Source organism: Vigna unguiculata, chromosome 10 (genome assembly GCF_004118075.2).
Source record: "Vigna unguiculata cultivar IT97K-499-35 chromosome 10, ASM411807v1, whole genome shotgun sequence".
NCBI classification, from domain to species: Eukaryota; Viridiplantae; Streptophyta; class Magnoliopsida; order Fabales; family Fabaceae; genus Vigna; species Vigna unguiculata.
The window spans coordinates 36,458,274-36,480,468 of NC_040288.1; the positions used below are offsets into that span (position 1 = coordinate 36,458,274).

Genomic DNA, 22,195 nt, shown 5'->3' on the forward strand with positions numbered 1-22,195 from the left:
GCTAGTAAAGAAGATGATTAGAAAAAATGATAAATTTGTTGAAAATTTAAATATGAGGGAAAGAATCATTATTGCCAAAAAACATGTATACCTTATTTAATGAACATTTAAACTTCATAACATGAGTTATCCTTTGCTTGTAAGGTGAAGTTCTTGATTGATATGTCTTGATTGGAATGTCTTTTTTTGTTGTTGTTTATTTATTATTCAAAAATAGTTAATGAGGTTTTTAGTATAACAAAACAATTATTTTTATTAAACTGGTGTATTTTTATTTATGTACAAGAATTAAATACTGTTTCCATAAACTTGCATTTCTATGTTAAGAATATTTTTTCTTAATTTCATGAACTTACATCGATCTTTAATAGATCTTTTAAATATTATATCATCTTTCCTCATTGTCCATTCATCTAAGTATAATAAAGAGATCATTAAACGTAACATATAATATTTATTTATAACTTGAATAACAAAATACTTATTCTCATCTATTTTTTTTTTTTGTAAAAAAAAAAAAAAACTTCCCTTTTGACTTATAATAGTATCCACAAGTGCGTATTTTTTTCAATTGGAATATTTACTGCCACTTTAAACTAAAAATGCATCCATTAAAGTATTTGAAGATAACAAGTGAATTAAATGCTTGAAATAACAATTTGTTAATTAATAACGAAAAATATTGTCAATTTTGAAAATGAAAATTTGTATTTTATAGATAATTTTATTATTTTATCACAAAATTTATAATAAAAGAATTTTAATTAAATTGAGTAATAAAAAATAAAAAATAACAAAATTTCAATATATTTAATTTCTAATAAAGACCATATTTTCAATAAAGATTTATATATATATATATATATATATATATATATATATATATATATATATATATATAAATTCTGAGTTAAAACTAATTGTAAAAATTCTTTTACATAATTTTTGAAAGTTATTATACAAAAGTTTATACACATGAATCATTGAAAAGAATAAAGAAAACCCTGTAGGCTCCATCTTCAAAATACTATCGACCGTTAAGGAGAGGGGCGCGTGAGTGACATGACAGTGGTAACATCATGAACAGTAAAAAACCATTCCTGTCACTATCATCTGCTCTCACTGCTAACGTTAACCTTTTTATGTTAATATTTTATATTGTTTGTTGTCCAAAAGTGTGTGCATGTAAGAGACAAAGCCACTCCATTCTCTATGCAACGGGCTTCTCCGAAAGTACATAATCGCTTTTTGTGTGCGAAAGAACAGGGCAAAAAGAAAATTCCAAATAAAAAGGTTACCTAGATATACGTATACGTGTACGGTATATAGTATAAGTCCTTTTCTTTTGATGTTTTCTTACGCCAAAAGCTGTATACTAGTAGTTCTGCACCATACGTATACGCGCGTCTTTCTTGTTCTTCAATCCATTTCTCTTTCTCTTTCTCTTTCTATCTCTCATTTGTGTTTCTCGTTTTTGGTCAGAGTCAACAATAACATAACAACCCCTCCCTACTTTCTCGAGTATTGAATAGAAAACTCTTCCCACAACTCGCATTAAGAAAACCGCCCCAATATTTTATTTTGCATTATTCGTGTCAAAGGTTCAAACTTTCTGCTGCCTCTGCTTCTGCTTCCCCAGGGTAAGAATCTCCTTTCCACTTTATAGCAATTGGTTCTGGCCCTTTTGTGATTGGATCCAAATCCTAGAGCTTTTCTCCGCTGGGTGGCTTGATTCTAGGTTTGGGTGGGGAAATGATGGGAAATTAGGGCTTGGGTCTGGAATTTTTCATCATTTCTAACGAAAAATTGTTCCTTGTTGTGTCCATACGTTGTTAAAGTTTCACTTTGAGCGTGTTTGATCATCTGGGTAGGTGGTTTGTGTGTCATTTCACACCCAGGCAGCTGTAATTGTATAAATCCAATGGCTGTGTTTTCATTGTAAAATTTGTAGAAATTAGGGTTCAGGCTTAGGTGAAAGCCTCGACCTTTGGTTTTTTCATTGCCTTAATCAACATTAGAAATGTCTTCTGCTGGTGTCACCATCCTTAACCCTGTTCCAAGGGAACTGTTACTGTCTTCAAATGGATACCATACTCCACTGCACTTGTCATTGGATCATGAGTTTATTTTCATATTTCTCTCCCATTCTGGATCCTTGACTCCGATGCGAGTCCTTCCATACGATACCATTGAGTCCGTGAAACTCAAAATCCAAAAGGCTGAGGGGCTTCCTTCATTGACAAACAAACAAAAGTTGGTTTGTGATGGACGAGAGCTAGCTCGGAGCAATTCCCTGCTGAAGGACTATGGGGTTACTGAAGGAAATGTTTTGCATTTGGTGATTAGGCTGTCGGATCTCCAGACAATCAGTGTGAGAACCTCTTCTGGAAAAGACTTTACCTTTCAGGTGGAGAGATGCAGAGATGTTGGGTATGTTAAGCAGCAGATTGCAAAAAAGGAGAAGCGCTTTGCTGATCCTGAACATCAGGAGGTTGTGTGTAACGGGGAGCTGCTTGAAGATCAGAGGGTTATTGATGATATCTGTAGTAAATATAATGATGCAGTGATTCATCTTTTTGTTAGAGTGAAATATGCAGAAGTTAGGACAGGACAAGATGAGTTGTCGGTCAATGTGAAGGAGTTGAATGGTACAGAAGATTACGATGTTAGTGAAAATAATTGTAGGAGAGAACGTGATGTTAGTAAAGAAGAGGAGGGAAGGGAGGATGCAGCCATCGAGCCAAGTGTGCCGAGGAAGGCTCTTGATAGAGATCTTTTGGAGCCTGTCATTGTTAATAAGAAAATTGAATTGGCTTCAGAGGTTTGGAATATGATAAACATGACATACGAAGGACTAAACAGTGGAAATTATCCAATCAGATCTGCAGAGGGTACAGGGGGAGCTTACTTTATGCTTGATTCAACCGGGCAAAACTATGTATCTGTTTTCAAGCCCATTGATGAAGAGCCAATGGCTGTGAATAACCCTAGAGGTTTACCTTTCTCAGCAGATGGTGAAGGCTTAAAGAAAGGTACTAGAGTTGGTCAGGGAGCGTTCAGGGAAGTTGCAGCTTATATTTTGGACCATCCAATGAGTGGTCATCGATCATTATTTGGTGACCAGAAGGGCTTTGCTGGGGTTCCTCCAACTGTTATGGTTAAGTGCTTGCATGAAGGATTTAACCATCCTGGGGAATTGACTACTAAGCTTGGCTCCTTGCAAATGTTCATGGAGAACAATGGAAGCTGCGAGGATATGGGTCCTGGGGCTTTTCCAGTGAAGGAAGTGCATAAAATTACTGTTCTGGACATGAGGCTCGCAAATGCAGATAGACATGCTGGCAATATTTTGATCGGCAAAGAGGAGGAAAATGGCCAGGCTGTGTTGATTCCAATTGATCATGGATACTGCTTGCCCACTAGTGTAAGCACCTTATTTTTATTGTTCAGTTCAGTTGTTTTGTTTTCTCAATTGTTCTCTCTTAATGCATCTTATGGTGCTTTATAGTGCTCTTGGTGTGAAATGCTTAAACTTGGGTTTTCTCCTGCTTGGTTTCTGGTGGTAAATGATTTGTTTACAGATTGCAGAACTCTTATGGTGCTTTATTTGGCTGGGGTTATTTTTAGAGTACATTGTTTTTGTTTCTTTTCTTTTTTAATGAACTGTGCTGCTCTATATTTTTTTCCTAGCATGTCAGAAGGATATGCCTTTTCAGGTGCTATTCTTCTCAACTACTATGTTCATTTCATAAAAAGTTGTTATTTTGAGAAGTGGGAAACATTATTCTCTTGGTGCAATCACAACCTGTTTTGAAAGAAGCCTGATTCATGTAGCTGACCTCTCCCAAGGCTGTGATGTTACAAGTTTTGAAAAATGTTATATTATATTCTCTTCTTTTTTTCTTGTTAGTGATATTTTGTGGAGTACAGATTCTCTTCCTGATTTTTTGGTGTTGTCCTCTACTAAACATTAAAGTTCTTTATAATATATTTTGTCCATTTCGAATGCACAACAGAAGAACGATACTGGAAAATCCGGTAGAGAATTCAAATTCTATTTTGTGCTGATTCTCCCTTGAATCTTTGTCTATACTTCAAGCCAGTTACTTGATATGTTTTTGGCATTCCAACAGTTTGAAGATTGTACCTTTGAATGGCTTTATTGGCCCCAAGCACGCCAACCATACTCCCCTGAGATCATTGATTATATAAGGTCACTGAATGCCGATGAAGACATTGCCCTTTTGAAGTTTCATGGATGGAATCTGCCAGTAGAATGTGCACGCACCCTTCAAATCTCAACCATGCTTCTGAAGAAAGGAGTGGAGAGAGGAATGACCCCTTTTGGCATTGGAAGCCTTATGTGCAGGGAATCCTTGAACAAGGAGTCTGTGATTGAGGGAATTGTAAAGGCAGCTCTGGATTCTGTTCTTCCTGGCACGAGTGAAGAAACATTTCTGGATGCTGTATCTGAAATCATGGACCAGCACCTTGATGAGATTCTGTCATAGAAGTTGGTATATAAGTAATGTCTTGTATAATTGTTTTTTAGTACATATCTATAGCTCAAATGGTTGTTTTTACATTATTTCAAGTATGACTTCCTAGGTCTTGACTTCTAGTATTTCCCGGCATTTCACAAATTCTTTCATTGAAATTTACCTCTTCACTTCTATAAATCCTTTTCCTTTTTTTTGACTTTATAGTTTCACCTTGCTTCTGATTGGATAGAGTTTTATAATTTATAGAAAACTTAAGTATATTGAAGTTTTCATTTCAAATTATTTAATTTTTAAAATGTTTTATTTTGATAATTTTATTACAATTTATTAGTTTTTTTTTCTTGTTTGAATAAAGTATTTCAATTACCATTAAATACAAAAATTATCACTTCAATCTTAGATACATCTACAAAACAAATAATGATTACAAACTTCTATAAAGAAAAATATTTTGTGAGACATCTACCAAAAAGCTTTACCAATATTAGTTGAAAAAACTTTGACAAATATTAATCAAGAAATACTTTTAATACATAGTGGATAAATAATCCTAATTATGTAATTAGAAAATAATTTGCATAAATAGTAAATATAAAAGTTGAGTGAGATAAATCAAAAAGTAGTTTCCATATCATAAAAAATCTCAGTTGATATTAGCTGAAGAATAGTTATCTATGTAAGTCAAGCAAAATATTAGTTGAGAAACAATACTGATTTACATTTTTATTGAAAATCAATTATACCAATATCAACTAAAAATAATATTAGTTGATGTTAGTGTGGAATTCAAAGAGAAGAAATCATATGAACCTAGTGATATTATTACAATTTTCTTAATAATGCCAATTTTGCATACATCCATTAGGACTATAAAAATGTGGTGATTCATATTATATAATAATTTTTTGAAACTGAGAGGTGTTAAAGTACATCTCTGGATCAAAGATATGAAATCATTTTCCACCCTTTTCATCATTGAAATGCAAAACTCTCTTAAAGCATATTGCAAACATTTGCTCGAACAAATTTTTCAACAAAAACTTTCAAGAGAAAAGTTAAAAAAATTCATGAGTTAAAATTAATTTATGAATAAATTGAAAAGGAATTTAAAAATTCAGGGTAAAGAACTTTTCAAAATTAATTTAGAAAACATTTTTTTGTGAACGATTGTTTAATGAGTTTAGATTCTCTATTAATTTTTTTAGTACTATCCTTTACTAGACATTAAAAATACATTATATTAATATTTTAAATATTTTTTAATATATTTTAAAACATTAAAATTAGTGATAATCAGTATATTATAAAAACACACTAAAAAACAACACACAAAATTAGCAGAGAATCTAAATTCATGTTTTATAGGTATTGCAATGGAGGATAACCGTTGATATGATAGTAAGGTTGAACTTGGAATCGTGGCAGTGACAATGCAACAGATTAAAATCTCAGAAAATTGCCTCCTCCTTTGACTTTCTCTTTCAGGAAAGATGAGATTTTGGAGAAACCAATTCTTCAAAGTTTTTAAACTGTCTTTAAAACTTACAATGTATAGTTTTTAATTAAAATTGTGTGGTAAACAAGTAATCTTGAAATAGTGAATATCAATTAAGATGTTCAAGTAAAATTTGTCCAAAAACTTGTAATATTTTTTCATTTAATTTTAATTAATTAGGACTTAAAGCTGTATGCACAAACTACATTCAGTCTAGCTTTCAAATCAGAAATACAAAACTGCACCAAATGAGAAGAGACACGAGCATCAATGCCATTTTAAAAATAAAATATTAATTACAATTAGAAAAATATAAATAGGCTTTTGACAGAAAACATAGTTGGCAAAGTTGACAGAGTTATTCAACTTTGACGAAATCATTTCACGTTAATCAGCATTTCTGCTTTTAAAAAGGATCCGCAGCCACCACCTGAACATTGAGGAAGTTTTATTATAAACAATGAATAGTAAATGCATGAAAAAAAATGTAAAAGACATTTATAAGTCCATGCTATCCAAACCCAAGATACATATATGAAGAGTTTATCGACATTAAATGGTGAACAGAGTAACAAATTTTCTTCTACACTTGCATGCCTAGAAAACTATGTAGTAAAAAAGGTTTTCACTTTCAATACCAAAATAAATCAAAATTCCCACTTCTTACTTTTTCTACACATGGAGCTCTAAGTTGGTAACTATATGTTACTCAATATATACAAATCAACTGTGATATATGCTTAGGGTAAACAAAACACAAAAACTAGAATTTTGAAGTAGGATACCACATCTTACTGATGATGTGTTCTCTCCATCCCCTCGTGAGAAGGAAAATCTGGTCAAAAGTATTGTTCTCGAAGCAAGAAAAATCCCTTATTGTGTGAAAGGTTTTTCTGTGTTCGTGTTCAATGTTTAGGTGGAGGACTCTTCACTGTCTTCAACTGGTCAAATTGCTGAAAGTTTCAGAGCCATCACCCCTTTCTGGATTTCTTCAACTTCTTCTTTAACCTTTAAGATACAAATGAGATCAATAAATATATTATACACAATCATGAAATTTTTTATCATGGATTTGGTATAATCTTCTCATATTTTGTATTCTTTTATTTTCTTTTTTCTTTTTAATAAATTTTCATGTGATGAACTTTGAGATGTCAGCATAGCTGAGATGTCAAAATTCATAGTGATACATACCATAATCTTATTTGAAACTTTTATGTTATGTATTTCACACCACTGCAGAACTGTAAAACTACAAAGCAAATATAGTTACCTCTTGATGGAGCGATCATTAAAACCAAAAACTCCTTTCATTAATGTGTTAATGTCCACAGACCGCTCTTTCATCATCATATCATGATACATTTTGCTGCCAATCTCTGTAATCAGTTCATCCACTTCTTCGAGTGGTTGGTCTATATTGAGCTGAAGTTCACCTTTCTTGATGACGGTAACACCAAACCCATTTGCTTTAGCCTCTCGAAAAGCATCCTATGAAATGCAATACAAGTTCAGATAACATCAAAATATTTTACACCCTAAAGACAACATCAACAAAGCCTTGTTCTACTAGGTGAGATCTGCAATATGGATCATACGACATCATTGAGTTTTGTTAAAAACCAAAGCTTTCCTCCTAGCAGAAACCTCCATGGCATTCCACATTTGGTGCCTCCATTTAACAATAAAGATAACATTGGTGAGAGCACACAAATACCTTAGGAGGTCGTGCAACAACGAAGGCATGACCATTTCCCAGCATTTCCATGTGAGCCTGAATTATGTAACAAAGGTTTTTGCAGTCATTAGGATCTTGGAAAGCAATCACATGATGTGGCTTAGGTTCTAATTCAAGATCTCCTGCCATCTCCAACGAATACAGTCCTACTTTCTGCTCTCCCTCCTCAACTGTGTACAATTCGATACACTAACAGAAAATAATCAAATAAATTCAGCATCAATGGATAGAAAAACAGAGAAAATACACCACTGATTCTGTGATTTCATGTGTGCTGGTGAACAAGATGTATACACGTACCAATATGTGTGGAAGATCTAACCACCATAAGTAATCTTCCTCGTCATCGTCTGCATATTCACGATATTTGCTAACCACTGCTTGCGGGCCAAACAACTCCATCTCTCTTTTAACCTTGTTGAGTTTCTTTTCCATGAAACTCTTATTCCTATCGGGGAGTTTGTCCATTAGTTCAGCTGCTTCCTTTATTTCTTTTTCAGTGATCCAGCGATCCAAATCCTTCCCCATATCCTTCATTATGGACTTTACATCTGGATCTGTCTCATCATTGTAAGAGTCTATAAATCCTTGGGACCATTTCTTCGTGTGCTGCCAATATTCCTTCCCTGATTTTTTGCCAGCTTTAACAGAACCATCACTTCCCTCAATAATAGTCTTTGGATTTTTCAACTTCTTGGTCGGCGCTGCAGGGCCATCAAACTTGTCTTCTGAAGAGGAATCCGAAGATGTTATAGCAAAGCCACCCTCATCCTTCTTCACTGAATTCATGTTTCTGGTGGAACCTGTCTTTCTTTCATCAAGGAATTCATTAAGAAACTCGGGAATTTTCTCTACAGCAGGCCCTTTCCAGCGTGGTATGATTTTCTCCGGTGGGTCATATATGCTAATGCCACCTAGAGGAGTTAAAGACAACTATTAGAATAGTGTTTAAATTTATTCAGAAGAAAATGCTAGTAAATATATTTGGGGAATTTCCAGGAGCATATTAATCCAAAAATGAAGTAGCTAAAATCATTCCAAGAAATGAAAAAGTTGATCAAATTATCTATATCATATAATTTCAGAAACAGGTAAATTACCTGCTCCGTAATCAAGATTTTCAATATTTGAATGGAGCCATTCATGTACGTGAGAAAGTTTCATATTTTCTTTCTCCACTTTTTTTTCAAGACCTCTGAAAAATGTGTCCTTATCTTCATCACTCATCAAATAAAATGGATCCCTTCCAGACAGCTCATTCTCGCGGACTCGAAAGACTATATCTCTAAGATGATCATCTTGCATCCAGTCAAGTTCTCCACCATCTCCAACACCTCTAAGTGATTCCATCTCAGTGGGTATATCTAGAGGTTGATCGACTCCCTCTTTTGCAGCCATGTAGTTATTTCTAAATCCTGCTCTAATTTGCTTCACTATGGGCTCAACTTCATGGAAGTTTTTCTCAAGCCAGTTTTCAGTCTTTTCAGACACCTTTGTCTCTGTACTAATGTCATTAACTTCATCATCTAAAGTGGTACCTGAATTAAGATGGTTTCTTATTTCAGGTTCAACACCAGAAACTTTGAGGTAGTCATCCTCTGTTGTGCCTAATTCCTTATTCTTCTGATCAGAAACTTCAATAGGATTTGTGGCAGGCTTAGAATCTGATAATCCATTTAAAGTACCATTCTCTGGCATTAAAGGTAGCCTTGTCTCTGTACTGATGCTGTTGGTTTTATGGTCTAAAGTGGTGTCATCCTTCATTGGGCTAAATTCCTTATTCTTTGGATTAGAATCTTCAATAGGTTTTGTGGAAGGCTTAGAATCTGATAATCCATTTAAACCATCACTAATGATTTGCTCAACTTCGAGAAGGCTTTTCTCTGGCCAGTTTTCTGGTTTCCCATTTGTTGTACTAGTGCCATTAACTCCACTTTCAAAAGTGGTCACAGACTTTTGATGGTTTCCTGCGCCAGGTTCAACCCCAGAATCTTTGTAGTCATTCTTTATGGGGATTTCCTTATCGTTCAGAGCAGAATCCTCATGATCATTTATTACAGGCTTAGAATCCAATCTTCCATTCAATGTGTCACATCTTGATTCAGTTGTGTTCCTCTTCAAGTTCTGGCTCTTCTGGTCCGTAAAATCATTAACGCTTGAAGACTTAGAATCCAATCTTCCATGATCATTTATTACAGGCTTAGAATCCAATGTTCCATTCAATGTGTCACTTCTTGATCCAGTTGTGTTCATCTTCAAGTTCTGGCTCTTCTGATCCGTAAAATCAATGACACTTGAAGACTTAGAATCCAATGTTCCATGATCATTTATAACAGGCTTAGAATTCAATGTTCCATTCGATGTGTCACTTCTTGATCCAGTTGTGTTCATCTTCAAGTTCTGGCTTTTCTGGTCCTTAAAATCAATAACACTTGAAGACTTCAAATCAGTAATAGTTTCTTTCACGGAATCTAGTTTAGATACGGCGCCAGCACTGGGATTCTGTTTGTCATGTTTTGACGAAAGATAATCCCTGGCTTCCTTAACAGACCGTATGATCCTGCGTTTCTTCTTCACAGAATTTTCATTTGTCATAGATGAGCCATTAATACGAGTACCTAAGGGATTGTCATTTTCTTTATCCTTCAGGTGCACATTATTTTCAGAAAATTCTATTTCTTGTTTCTTGGTTTCCTTATCACCAGAAACTATGACATCCGAAGCATGTACACTATCTTCATCTGCAGGAACTACCTCATGCAGGACTGAATTATCAATGTTCTCTGGGACATCAATAGAAGTTGATTGCAGAATGGCATTACTATCTGCCGTTTCCCTCATAACTTCAATTTGATTATCACTTAAGTTGTCATCTTGTTCGCTCTTCCTTTTTATGAATTCATTATCATCAGATGATTTCCCAATCACCGAGTCGTCCATTTCCAAATCCTTGTTAACTACAACATTGTCTCTTCCCTCAATTTTCCGTGCCTGCCTAGCCATTTCTTTTATTTCTTGAACTTTATAATCCATCTCCATGGATATAGTTTTTTTTATTTTATCAGACGAATCACCTACTACCAGTTTATCAGAAGATCCCTTAGCTTTCAAAATATTATTCCTTAGTTGTTCCTTATCTAACTTAGGCCTTTTTATGTCCACCACCGGTGTCTCCGAAGGTTCAACAATAACTTCAACAGCACCCTTCATCAACTTTTCTTTCTCCTTTCTCGCCTTCACCTTCCTCCTCATCATTTCCTTCTCCAGTGCTGTATACTCCACCTCCTTATCTCCTTCTCCAAAAGCAAATAACTTCTTCACCACCCACATAACAACCAACACATATAACACAAACCTCCCAACCCTGGAAAGCCTAGGAAGCAATTGAGGCTTCGCAACAAAACCTTGGACAGCCTTAACAAAACCACCCCCCTCCTTACCATGAACCACAAACTTAGCCACAGAACTATTCCTTGCAATCACATTGTTCCCACTCTCCATCTCCCTTGCCATGTTCTTAGCATTCAAAATTTTACTTCTTACTTCAGGGAAGTCCCCAATTACATCCCTCCTAACCTTGCTTCTTTTCAAAATCTCTTCTTCATCAACAAACACCCTCTTGACACCTCCAAGGGAATCTTCATAAACAGTGAACACAGGACCAGACCCTACCCCCCAATACTCAATATCTCTCTTGTACTGGTCAACCCAACTCTCCAACTTATCCCACAAAACAGATTCACCCAAAAGCTTGGACTTTGATTTTTCAGCTTCAACCACACTGTCAACAACGGAATCCCCCTGAACCCCTCCACCACTCTCTTCAACGTCATTACCAGAAACAGAAAGAGGGTCGTTGGGAATCTGATTAGGGATTACCTTGTGATCACGGAGGAGCTTCTTCCTCAGGGAGTTGCGGCGCTTGGTGGGGCGGCCGGAATGCGCCCAAGTTTGAAATTTTACGGCCGTAGAGCGTGACAGGTAGAGTGAGAATGGGGTTCTGCGAAATGGGGATGCGGGTTTGTTATAGTTTGGTGGGAATTTGGGCTTTAGGGTTTTGGGGTGGCAGAAATAAGGGATTGAAAAGTTGGCAGGGTTTGAAATTTTGAGAATGTCCATGGATGAAAAACAAGGTTACAAAGAAATAAGTGACGAGGTCATGGTTTAGTTCAATGAAGCTTTTTTGCTGAACTGTGTATGGAAAGTGAGAAATGAAACCTCAATTTCAGTGAAATCTGTTTAACTGAGATTGCAGATAAACCCCCAAACCCCAAGCAAGACGATAACGCCTTGCACAGACCAAACACGTCGTCGTTTTTGTTGTCTCAGAATGGTCGTGAATAAATTACATATACTTTCAAAAAAATTAAGAATATAAATCAACAAAAGAGATAACTAATAACCTCAAAAATATTAATTTAATCCGATATTTATATCCAGATGAATTTGATTAAGAAAAGGTAATTTTAGTTTTTTTTTTTTTAAACCCAATAAATTTTCTTAAAGTTAATAGTAAATAAATCAAGATATTTTTAAAAATACTAATATCAAACTCATTAATTTTTTTTTCATATAATCTATAATTGAAGTGTTTTTTCTCTCTCCATATTTCATCAATTGTTCTAAAGTTAAATTTTATGTACTTTTAAAAGATAGACCTGTTAAAACTTTTAAAAGACAGTGCAATATAATTGTCATGTTACACACGTAACAGACAAATATAACAATGGAAAAATTCTCAATAGATCATAAAGATTTAATAAAAATTCAACTAAAAATTTTCAAATTTATCATAATTAAGTTTGTAAGTTGTAATTTTAGCTTTGATAAAACAATGTGTCTAAGAAAAATCTTTAACTATTTATTTGCATTCAACCAGGAAAAGAGAAAGTATATAATTTAAAGATGATGGTTTCTTGTGATCATTTATGACATTAAAATACCACAATCAAAATGATTTAGATTTGTATTTAAGGACTTTAATATCATAGTTTAACTTTATAAATGATGTTATTTTATACATGAATAAGTTTGTTACAACTTCTTAGATTCACCATAGATTATATATATATATATATATATATATATATATATATATATATATATGAGTGGATGGAGATGATAAGGTATACAGTGTCAAATTGGTATATGCTAAGCCGTAAAGTAGTTCAATTGGAGAACAATCAATAGTCTTTGATAGTATATAGAGGGTTAAAGGTGTTCTAGTTGTACTTCATTTAGCATGGTGTGTCATGTTAAATGGTGTACCTACAAAGGTCAACCTTAGACTTAGAGGAGTTTTATTGAACAATCATAATTGTGCCATTTGTGGGGACAGGAAGAAAGTATATAAGTCATTTGTTTTTTAGCTATAAAGTTGTCAACAAAGTGTGGAACATGTGCAAGAGATGGATAGGGATTTTGAGTGCACAATATAACTAGGCTCAAGAAAATTTTCAACGGTTTCACTTAATTGAGCTTAGTTACAAAGAGAATATAATCTAGAAAGGGTTGTGGATGGCTATCATGTTAAGTATATGGAAACATAAGAACAATTTAGTGTTAAGGAATGCCAAATTCGATGCAAAAGAAACAGTTAGCACATCTCAATTAATAGTGTGGGCATGGCTGAAACATAAAAGTACAAAGGTAAGTTTCTCCTTTTCGAATTGGTGTATGTGGGACTGATTTTAATACCTATAGTCCATGTTTATTATTTTGTTTGTAAGTGGATTTACATACAAAGGATGAATTGGAAGATGGAGGAAACAAAAGTTGTTCATTGTTACAAAAATGTAATGAGTCACCAAGTGTTATCTCAGTCAAAGTGCAGTAGGAGTTATCCTAATTTGGAAAGCAAGCCACTTTGATGACCGATCCTAATGCATTACGTACATTGGTGTGCAAGTGTAGGAAGCAAAAGTAGTCATATAAGATGGAAAGGTAGACTTAGATAATATCTCAAGGATAAATTGTTACCACCCTCGGTTTAGAATGAGTATTTGCATGTATAAAATCTAGATTGGATGGTTTTATGTGGAGATATTTGAATCGTATATGTTAAGATCCAAATAATGATTTATATGAAGACCTTATGTTAGAGAACTTTGTACATATCTTTTTGTATAAAGATTGAAGTACTTCAAATATTTCAAAATATATATATATATATATATATATATATATATATATATATGTGTGTGTGTGTGTGTGTGTGTGTGTATGTTACAAATAACCATCTCACCATCCTTTTGATATATAACAATCTACAAGGGAAATGATCCAATTAAATTTATTTAACCCATGATGGAACTTAATTAAACCAAAACAAATATAGAAACTAAAATGAATTAAAACCCAAAATATAGGATTAAAATAATAATTAAACACTTTTTTATCTATTATCTTCTATTTTTTGTATAAAAAATGTTAGTTTAATTACTCATTTAATCTTTGTTTTTGTCTAAAAATGTTAAGTTAGTCTTCCAAATTTTTTATTTTAATTTGGTTTCGATTTGTGCAAATTTATACAATTTGATTCTAATTTGTGAAAAATTAATGCAATTTAATATTTTTGTTAAATTTTTCAAAATGGATCAAGAATTCTTCGTCAAAAATAAAGTTGTTAATAATAATACTTTGTTTGAATGTAATTTAGTTTGATGAAAAATCTGTAATTTGTTTAAGACATCTAACGAAAATAATGAAATTACATAATTTTCTCAAAAATCATAATAAAACTGTATCAATTTTCACAAATTGAAAACAAATTAAGATTATATAAAATTGGATGTCAACTTATAGTTTTAAATAAAAACAAAAATCAAATGGGTTACGAAGAAAAAAAAAATCAAAAGATTCATGTACAGCTAATATTTCTATTGTATTTTTAACTGATACTACGTTTCAAGATATTTTAATTCCGCTAAAATTGTACTATGAGCTACCATTTCATTTTATCAAGTACTTTGACCTATTCCTCTCTTTTAGTTAGGTGATATAGTAGGAAAAGAAGTTAGTAGAAAAAACGTAATTTTGAGGTTATTTAGCGCTAATACTGCGGTAATCAAGGGATTTGTGTTGAATAACATTACAATTATTGCTTAATTATGTTTTTTTTTTCCCTCTAGTTAAGATTCGTGAGAATTTAATTAAGAGTGGGAATATGTTTGGACAAAAGAGATAATACTAATCGTGGCCCACTCTTTTTCATGCAAAGCACATTATTTTATTTAGGGTTTAGGATTTTGTCTTACATGCTCAATAATTAAAGTGTGGGTATGGTGAACTTGCGTGGAAACTTCTTCTCCAAACTAATAAAATTAAGAACTTTGGATCATTAAATTTTACTCATCTTCATATAATTAATATAATTCTGTATTATTATTAGTATTATTATTTTTATTTATATGCTAAAAATTAGTTTTATCTATTATTGATATATGAGATTTAACATTTTTTATTTTTATATTCATATTCTTTTGATTACTCAATAAAATTATCATATTCTGACCAAAATATTTTTGAGAACTTGTCCTGTTTGAACTTGCTTAGGGAACACATCATGTAGGAAATTTCTACGAGATTGAAAAAGGAAATAGAAGAAGTCTCTTTAGAATCCAAAGGCGTTAAAAAAAATGTTTTGCTCATATTTTCTTCCTAATAATAGTTATGTGGAAATGCTTCAACTTTACCTTTTTAATTTTTTTTATCAGATTAATTACAAGCAAATAGTTACAAAGAAATGTCTAAGAAACTAAGATAACATTTTGTTTAATTAATACAAAAAAAAAAGTTTTCTAGCATGAAAAAAATTCTTCCCTTTTTGTGAATGGATTTAATGACTACATATACATCATTTAATAATTAAATTATTTAGAAATATATTATTGAAAGAGTTTAAGTTTCATTAGACTGCCAATATAAGAAGGAAAACTTATTTTTCATGACAATTGTCACATGAAATCCTGGTTGTAATGTAAAATCATTTTCATTTCTAAAAATTCTAAGACGATTTTAACTAAATTTTAGGTACGAAGCATAACATATAATTTATTAACTTTTTTTATCTTCTTTTGTTGTTAGATTCAATAATTTTATATTTGAGCAAGCCTAATATTTATTGAAGTAAATCTGACTCATAGATATCTACCATAGTAAATTCTATAACTAGTTCAACAAGTGGGTCTTAATGTATAATTTGCCTAAAATAACATTGTATAAAAAAGGTTTATTAATAATAGTCACAGGTATAATATTGTGAATAATATATTACAAAAAAATTATATTTACCTTTCTTAAAATGCTAATAATTTCACTCATAGTTTTAAAATAAATATTCTTTTTTCTTTTATGTTTGTTTTTAATAAAATAAAATAAACTGATATTGATATTGCATATAATTTTTAAATAAACATCTAATATCTGGTATATATTTAACTAATAAAATTTCTAAGTAAAGTGATACTTACATTTATTATTTTAATTTAAAATTTTTAAATTTAAATTTAAAACAATTCTCTACGCTCTTTTTTGTTACTTTTAAAATTCTATTTTAAATTTTTTATTTAGTTTTTAATTAATGCAATACTTTAACATATAATAAGAAAAATGAATATCACTTTATTAAAAATTAAAAAAAAAAAAAATATATATATATATATATATATATATGTTTAAACATTGTAGAAGAGAAGAGAGTTAATTAAAACATAATAAAGATATTTAATTTCACCTAAATTATAAACAATCTTTTTTTTACATTAATATATTTTATTATAATTTAAAAACAAAAAAAGGCAAATGTATAATTGCCATTAATGTTCACGCGTTGTACTCAAATAATTCAGTGGAAAGTAATGAAAAGATGAGCTCCGTGATTGACGATCCAAAATGTCACTTTGCTTCTTAAATATTCTATCAATTACTTTTTCACACCCACAAATTCCTTACGTCTCACCCCCTTTCACACCGTTTAAGATGTTCACATAATTTTACATTATTAGATTATTACATTGTTAGAAGTTATCCATTATTTAATAATTTTAGTGTCACTTTTGTAATTGAAAATTAAAAAAAAATGTTAATATCTTCATATTGATTTTAAAGTACATAGATAAGAATAACTACATGCAACATCAATACATAGAAATTTTTAAGCATTTACGAGCTAAGAACCTTTTTTTATCACTAATAAGCATTTCATTAGGTAAAAAAACGCTGAAAACATCACTAATTAATAGTATCTTCCTTCTATAGTCTCTACTGATTTCGCATAAACCAAAAGCCAATAGTTTTCAAAGAGAGACACAAAAGAAAATAAAGGGAAAGAGTTATTCCCAAAACCTCAACTTGCATCACATTCTATCACGCGCACCCTCTTGGGGCAAATCCGACCCGAGAACCCGCCAAATCAAACACAACCCGAAATCCTTGCTGTTGAATGTTTCCAATGATAGAAAGCCCACTCATTGTTCCGGCGAACGCAAAGCAGAATCTGCCGCTGTTATCCACCGGAATGAGATAATTCGCCGCCGGTAACGACACATCAGCACCGCGAAAATGCAACACCACGGTCGGAACCTTAACCTCCGGCAACCCCGAAAGATCATAACATGTGTCGAAAAGCGAGAACTCGGGCGCGCGTTTCAAATGCGAAGCTCCGACCCGAAACGCGTCTCTGAGAGCCACGTAAGCAGGTCGCGTGAGGCGCGTCACGGAAGTCCCCGAGTCAATAATCACTCCACCATTCCCGGTCGAGTCGATACGAAAGAGCGAAGCCGAAATGCCTCGAACCGGCGCGCCGCCAACGCTGATTCCAAGTAACTCGAGATAATAAAAGGTGTCGAGTTTAGGGTTATTAATAATAGGAGTGAACCGCGCGGTTCGCGAAACGGCCGAGTCGCCAAACACAATCGAAGACGGTTTGGAGGAAGCGGTTCGATCAGTTAAACAGTATGAAAATTTGTTGTTGAACCGGGCTCCGGCTTGGGTTGGAAACGACAAGCCGCCGCGACCTAGGCCCAACAAACCTGCGGCGCCCACAAAGAGGCCCTCGTTGTCGTGGCCGCAGCCGAGAGCCACACGCTGGACTTGCGCTCGTCGGAACGTGAGAGTTTCTATGGAGAAATCGCCGAACGTGAACGAGCCGTCGCCGTAGGAAACCTGATACTGGCAATTGCTGCTTTTCCGGCTGCATCCCGGCGAGTCGAGGCGGCGGCAGAGGGGGGAGGAGCAGGGTACTCCGGCGAAAGATGAGGACTTTGAAGGATCGAAGATTTCGTCGGTTTGGGAGTAGCATTTGGCGCAGGGTTTGCATTGGAGCCAAACGACGTCGCTTCCAGTGTCAAGCACCATATAGACATACATCGGAGGAGTTCCCACGCCTAGGCGCGTGAAGTACTCGCCGCTACCCTGTGCAAGACCCGAGATCACGGAGCTGCTGAAACCCGACCCAGAAGTTGTAGTCCGGGTTTGGTTCAATGAGGCCAAGGAGAAGAGAGCTTTGACTCTTGCGCCGTCGCGTTGGAGCCTTAGGTGGAAGAGTTGGGAGGGGGTTTTGTTGAGAGAGAGTGCGTCTATGTGGTGGAGATGAACGGAGATGGTGGACGGGTCGGGTTCGGGATCGGACCCAGAGGTGGTGGATTCGGGCCAAGAGAGTGTGGGTGGGTTGGGGAGGTTATGGTTACGGAGAATGAGGGTTTCGGAGTTAAGTGGTTCAGTGTACGCGCCATAGACACAGATGAAGAAGGTTAACAAGGAAGAGAAAAACTGAAACTTTACTTTCTCTTCCATTTTGGAGAGGAAAATGAGACAAGAGTCTCAGAAGGTGGAAGCCAGTTATATAAAAAACTGAAAGGTTTTTCTGGAACTGTTCCATTTTTTATTATATTTTTCAACTTTCCATTTCCTAATTATATAAAATAAAGTATCATGTTTCTTAATATATAATTTTCTCTCAAGTAAAGGTGGTAGAGATATTTAACATGTTTATATATATATTAAAAACAATAGTAACTTGTTCTAAGATTAAAAAATAACCATTTTTGTATTCCATTTACAAATTCAGTTAATTTAACTGTTGTGGGAAATCATGAATTTTTACTTGTATAAGGAAAAAAGAGTGAGAAATTGGTAAGACCAATTATAGTGCTCGCACGACTCTGCTTTAATGGTTGGTTGGTGAAAGTTTGGGTTGTACTTCTCAAAAGTGCTGCTAATGAATACAGTGAACTTTATGAAACTTTGTCTGAACTTGTTTATTTCAAATAATTATAATTTGAAATGAAGACATTATATAATAGGTACCAGCTAAATACACCTTAAAATAAACTCATTCGTTTTCACACTGCTGAGTGCAGTAAATGGCGTGGGCCATGTTTGGTTCCAATTGGATTATGTTACTGTTCTTAAAAGATGTACCAATGTGAGTGTTTTGAAGATTTACGTGTTATTTCTATGACCGATGATGATGTGGAAAACATGTTGGACTTTAATATCCTAGACCCTTATGAATCCTAGGAGAAAATTTTCAATATGCAAAACTTGCTCATTAAAGTGAAACCTTTTATTTTGTCATCATGTTTTTTTTTAGTGAAGTCGCTTTCTTGTTGTCAAAGCAAAAACCTCATAAATTTCCTGGAATTCTTTTCGAGAATATTAATATTGTTGAAGAAGCACTCTCAAAGTTTATTAAGAGAAGTAATGAAAAAATTACATGCTTGAGACTTTGATTATATAAATTAGCTCCAAACATTTTCAGAGGACCTTAAAATCTTCTTTATGATTGTTAGAATTTGAAGATGTAGAGATGGTGTAAATTATCACTAACTTGTGATGGATATAATTACATACTTGGTATTTGATGGTGTTGTCAATGATTTTATGAATGATAACTAAATGACCATATGTATGTTTGGGAAAACTAATAAAATCTAATTAAATGATTTTTTTCACTTTTAATTGATAAAAAATAGCACAAAGAAGAGAAAGGTTAGATTGGATTTAAATTGCAAATAAATTCAACACACACTATGATGTTTTTAAGACTTGCTGGTTCCTATTGAGGTTTATATTGAGACTTGTTTGATTTATTTTATTATATCATGTTTATATTTTATTTGTGTATCTATTGTATAATTATGAATTTTAGGTCTAAATCTTAATATTAAATTTGTTTAATATGATATATATATATATACTCATATTTTACGTAATGTATAAAATTTTATGTTTAAAGGATAAAAAATAAACTATTTGCCATAAAGAGATTGGAATTCAGAAAATTACCATGACAGTAATTGAAATATTTTATTCTGAATAATGAATAAAATTTTTTAAAATACAAATAATTATTTGTTATTTTTAAGTGAAATTGCTAACAATAATTGACTTTCCTTAAAACCAGAAATGTTAATTACATTAATTTTATTAAATAAGTTAAAATGGTAACTAGACTATACTAGTGTCTGTGTCTATAGAGTACGATTGAAAACGTTTTTCCAAATTACAAATAATTAAAAAGTAAATATAAAATTGGAAGATAAAATTATTGAATAATCAAAACCACGAAAATCTCTACCGATCAATGAAATTTCTTTTAGAAAAAATCATTTTAATATGAGCTTATCTTAACTTTTTTTCTTTAAATCTAATCTAAAATATTGTATATATTTTATATTCTGGATTTAAACTTTACACTATTAAATAATAAAGCTTTGTATGGTTACAACTTATGTTTAAGTGTTATTATATATTTGATTTGATTTTTTTACAATTTGAATATTAAACATGTGCTATTTTAAATATTATTAACTTAGTTAAATTTTTTAGTGTTATTTTATATTTGTTAATAGTATTCTAACTATATAAGTTTAAGCTAAACGACTAATTATAAGCACATTCTAAATTATTAATATTATTTCGATGAAAAAGTAAGGTTAAATTATGTTTTTTGTCTTCATTTTCGTAGCAAAATATCAATTTGATTCTTCTATTTTTTTATCTTAATTTGATCACTATTTTGAGAAATTTTATGCAATCAAGTTAGTTTTGTTAGTGGTGTAGTAACGACATTAAATGGAGTGTCATGTGTCAATTCTTGGATTTTTTTAATTTCTTTTGTTGAATTTTTTATTTATATTTTTTTAAAAAATTAAAATTTTTCCACATGTCAAATTGACAGCGTATCACGTTGTAGTAACAGTGTGACGTGGCAATGACATTGTCACGTGTCACTATTATACCAAGTGTCATTTTTTCTATTCTCAATTTGGTCCCAATCTTTTTTTTTCTCAATTTAGTCTCAATTTTTGTAAAAATTGAGCAATTTTGTCCCTCTCCATATTGAAACCAAATTTAATTTCTATATAAACGTATACAATTATTTCTATCAAAATTGATATTTCAAGTAAATATTTTTAACAAGATTAAGTTTATTTAAATTTATATTTTACATTGAACTTTATTTAAAATTGTTTTAAAGTTGTTAATAGAAAATAATACTAATAAATAAATAAAAAATCATAAATTATATTGATATTTTATTACATCATACTTTAATATTGTTTTTTATTTGAATTTATATTTTAAATAATTTTATATTTTTAAAATGTGTAAAATTCAATAATTTATATACAAATGCTTGAGTTGGTGTAAAAATAACAATTATATAAATGTTAAAAAAAACAACTACTTTATGTAACAATTAAAAAAAATAATTTAAAATTTGAATTTTTTTTTAAATAAAGTTGAATATGAAACAAATTTAAATAAATTTAGTTTTGTTAAAAATATATAATAAAAATATCAATTTGAATACAAATATCAAATTTAATAAAAATATCTGTAAAACAATTATATAAAAGTTAATTTTTGTTTCAATTTGGAAGAGAACGAAATTGCACAATTTTTACAAAAATTAAGACTAAATTGAGAATGAGAAAATGACATGTGAAATAATAGTGACATGTGATACTGTCACTACCACATCACACTGTCACTGTTGTGCCACGTGACACAATGTTAGCTTGACACGTGACAAAATTTTTATTTAAAAAGAAATCAAAAAATTCAAGAACTCTCACGTGACACCTTATTTAACGTTGTTGTTACACCACTAATAAAAATTACTTGATTATATCAAATTTCTTAAAATAGAATTTAAATTGAAGTAAAAAATAATAAATTTACTAAATTAATATTACCACATATATAATTTAACAAAAAAGCAAACGGTTCTAAACTTTTATGAATTTCAAAAAAGCATGCATGACCCAACTGCAATAGCTGCCAAAAGGTTCATCCCACTATACACATTTCATACACATTTATAGTTATGTTGTCTCTCCCTGCACTTCCAACCACTTATCCTGTACCTTCAAAAAAATTTAAAATTCTCACTTTTTCTTGAGTTAAAAACTAATTATATTTTTACCCTTTGTAAATCATCCATCCCAAAAT

The 22,195-nt window shown here is 32.1% G+C and overlaps 3 protein-coding genes across 4 annotated transcripts; 1 reads left to right on the plus strand and 2 right to left on the minus strand.

Moving 5' to 3' along the window:
• Positions 1-1,441: 1,441 nt before the first annotated feature.
• On the plus strand, positions 1,442-4,669 carry LOC114167278 (phosphatidylinositol 4-kinase gamma 4). Its single transcript, XM_028052319.1, has 2 exons — positions 1,442-3,424; positions 4,134-4,669. The coding sequence occupies exons 1-2, from the start codon at positions 2,021-2,023 to the stop codon at positions 4,509-4,511; spliced, it is 1,782 nt and encodes a 593-aa protein (XP_027908120.1). The 5' UTR covers positions 1,442-2,020; the 3' UTR covers positions 4,512-4,669.
• Positions 4,670-6,150: 1,481 nt separating this feature from the next.
• On the minus strand, positions 6,151-12,047 carry LOC114167273. Of its 2 annotated transcripts, XR_003600161.1 has the most exons (6): positions 8,836-12,047; positions 8,036-8,649; positions 7,715-7,924; positions 7,271-7,488; positions 6,783-7,005; positions 6,151-6,427 (listed from the first exon to the last, which is right to left on the minus strand). XR_003600161.1 is itself a non-coding variant. In XM_028052310.1 (5 exons), exons 1-5 carry the CDS (start codon positions 11,852-11,854, stop codon positions 6,969-6,971), a joined length of 4,098 nt encoding a protein of 1,365 aa, XP_027908111.1. In that variant the 5' UTR covers positions 11,855-12,047; the 3' UTR covers positions 6,510-6,968. The 2 variants fall into 2 exon arrangements, 1 of the variants encoding a protein (XP_027908111.1); XM_028052310.1 differs by lacking the exon at positions 6,151-6,427 and having other exon boundaries at positions 6,510-7,005.
• A 4,849-nt stretch (positions 12,048-16,896) lies between these two features.
• On the minus strand, positions 16,897-18,561 carry LOC114167200 (aspartyl protease family protein 2-like). The gene has a single exon (XM_028052207.1). The coding sequence runs from the start codon at positions 18,527-18,529 to the stop codon at positions 17,102-17,104; it is 1,428 nt and encodes a 475-aa protein (XP_027908008.1). The 5' UTR covers positions 18,530-18,561; the 3' UTR covers positions 16,897-17,101.
• Positions 18,562-22,195: the final 3,634 nt, after the last annotated feature.